The 300-nt window shown below is 59.0% G+C and overlaps 1 protein-coding gene across 1 annotated transcript in view; it reads left to right on the forward strand.

Moving 5' to 3' along the window:
* Nucleotides 1-300, forward strand: part of LOC104517108 (E3 ubiquitin-protein ligase TRIM62-like) — a gene marked incomplete at its 5' end in the record, with an annotated part of 1,730 nt that overhangs the window by 761 nt on the left and 669 nt on the right. Inside the window, 2 exons of the mRNA XM_010161666.1 lie at nucleotides 6-59; nucleotides 135-250. Coding sequence (XP_010159968.1) covers nucleotides 6-59; nucleotides 135-250 — 170 coding nt within the window. The remainder of the gene's footprint in view (nucleotides 1-5; nucleotides 60-134; nucleotides 251-300) is intronic.

Below are 300 nucleotides of genomic sequence, written 5' to 3' on the forward strand. Positions count from 1 at the left end.
CGCTTGGCCGAAGCCGACAAACACGTCTTTTTGGCTGGCGTCGCCTCCCTTTCCGAGAGGTGGGTGACACCGGGGTGACACCAGGGTCTCCCAAGTTGTCCCCTCGCCTCTTCTCCATCATTTCTCCTTCTCAGGCTGAAGGGGAAGATCCACGAGACCAACCTGACCTACGAGGACTTTCCCACCTCGAAATACATGGGGCCGCTACAGTACACCATCTGGAAATCCCTTTTCCAGGATATCCATCCGGGTGAGGAGCGCGGGGATGGGCTGGCTGTGGGCTCGGGGGAGTTAGGGATG

Source organism: Eurypyga helias, unplaced genomic scaffold (genome assembly GCF_000690775.1).
Source record: "Eurypyga helias isolate BGI_N326 unplaced genomic scaffold, ASM69077v1 scaffold26051, whole genome shotgun sequence".
Classification (NCBI taxonomy): Eukaryota; Metazoa; Chordata; class Aves; order Eurypygiformes; family Eurypygidae; genus Eurypyga; species Eurypyga helias.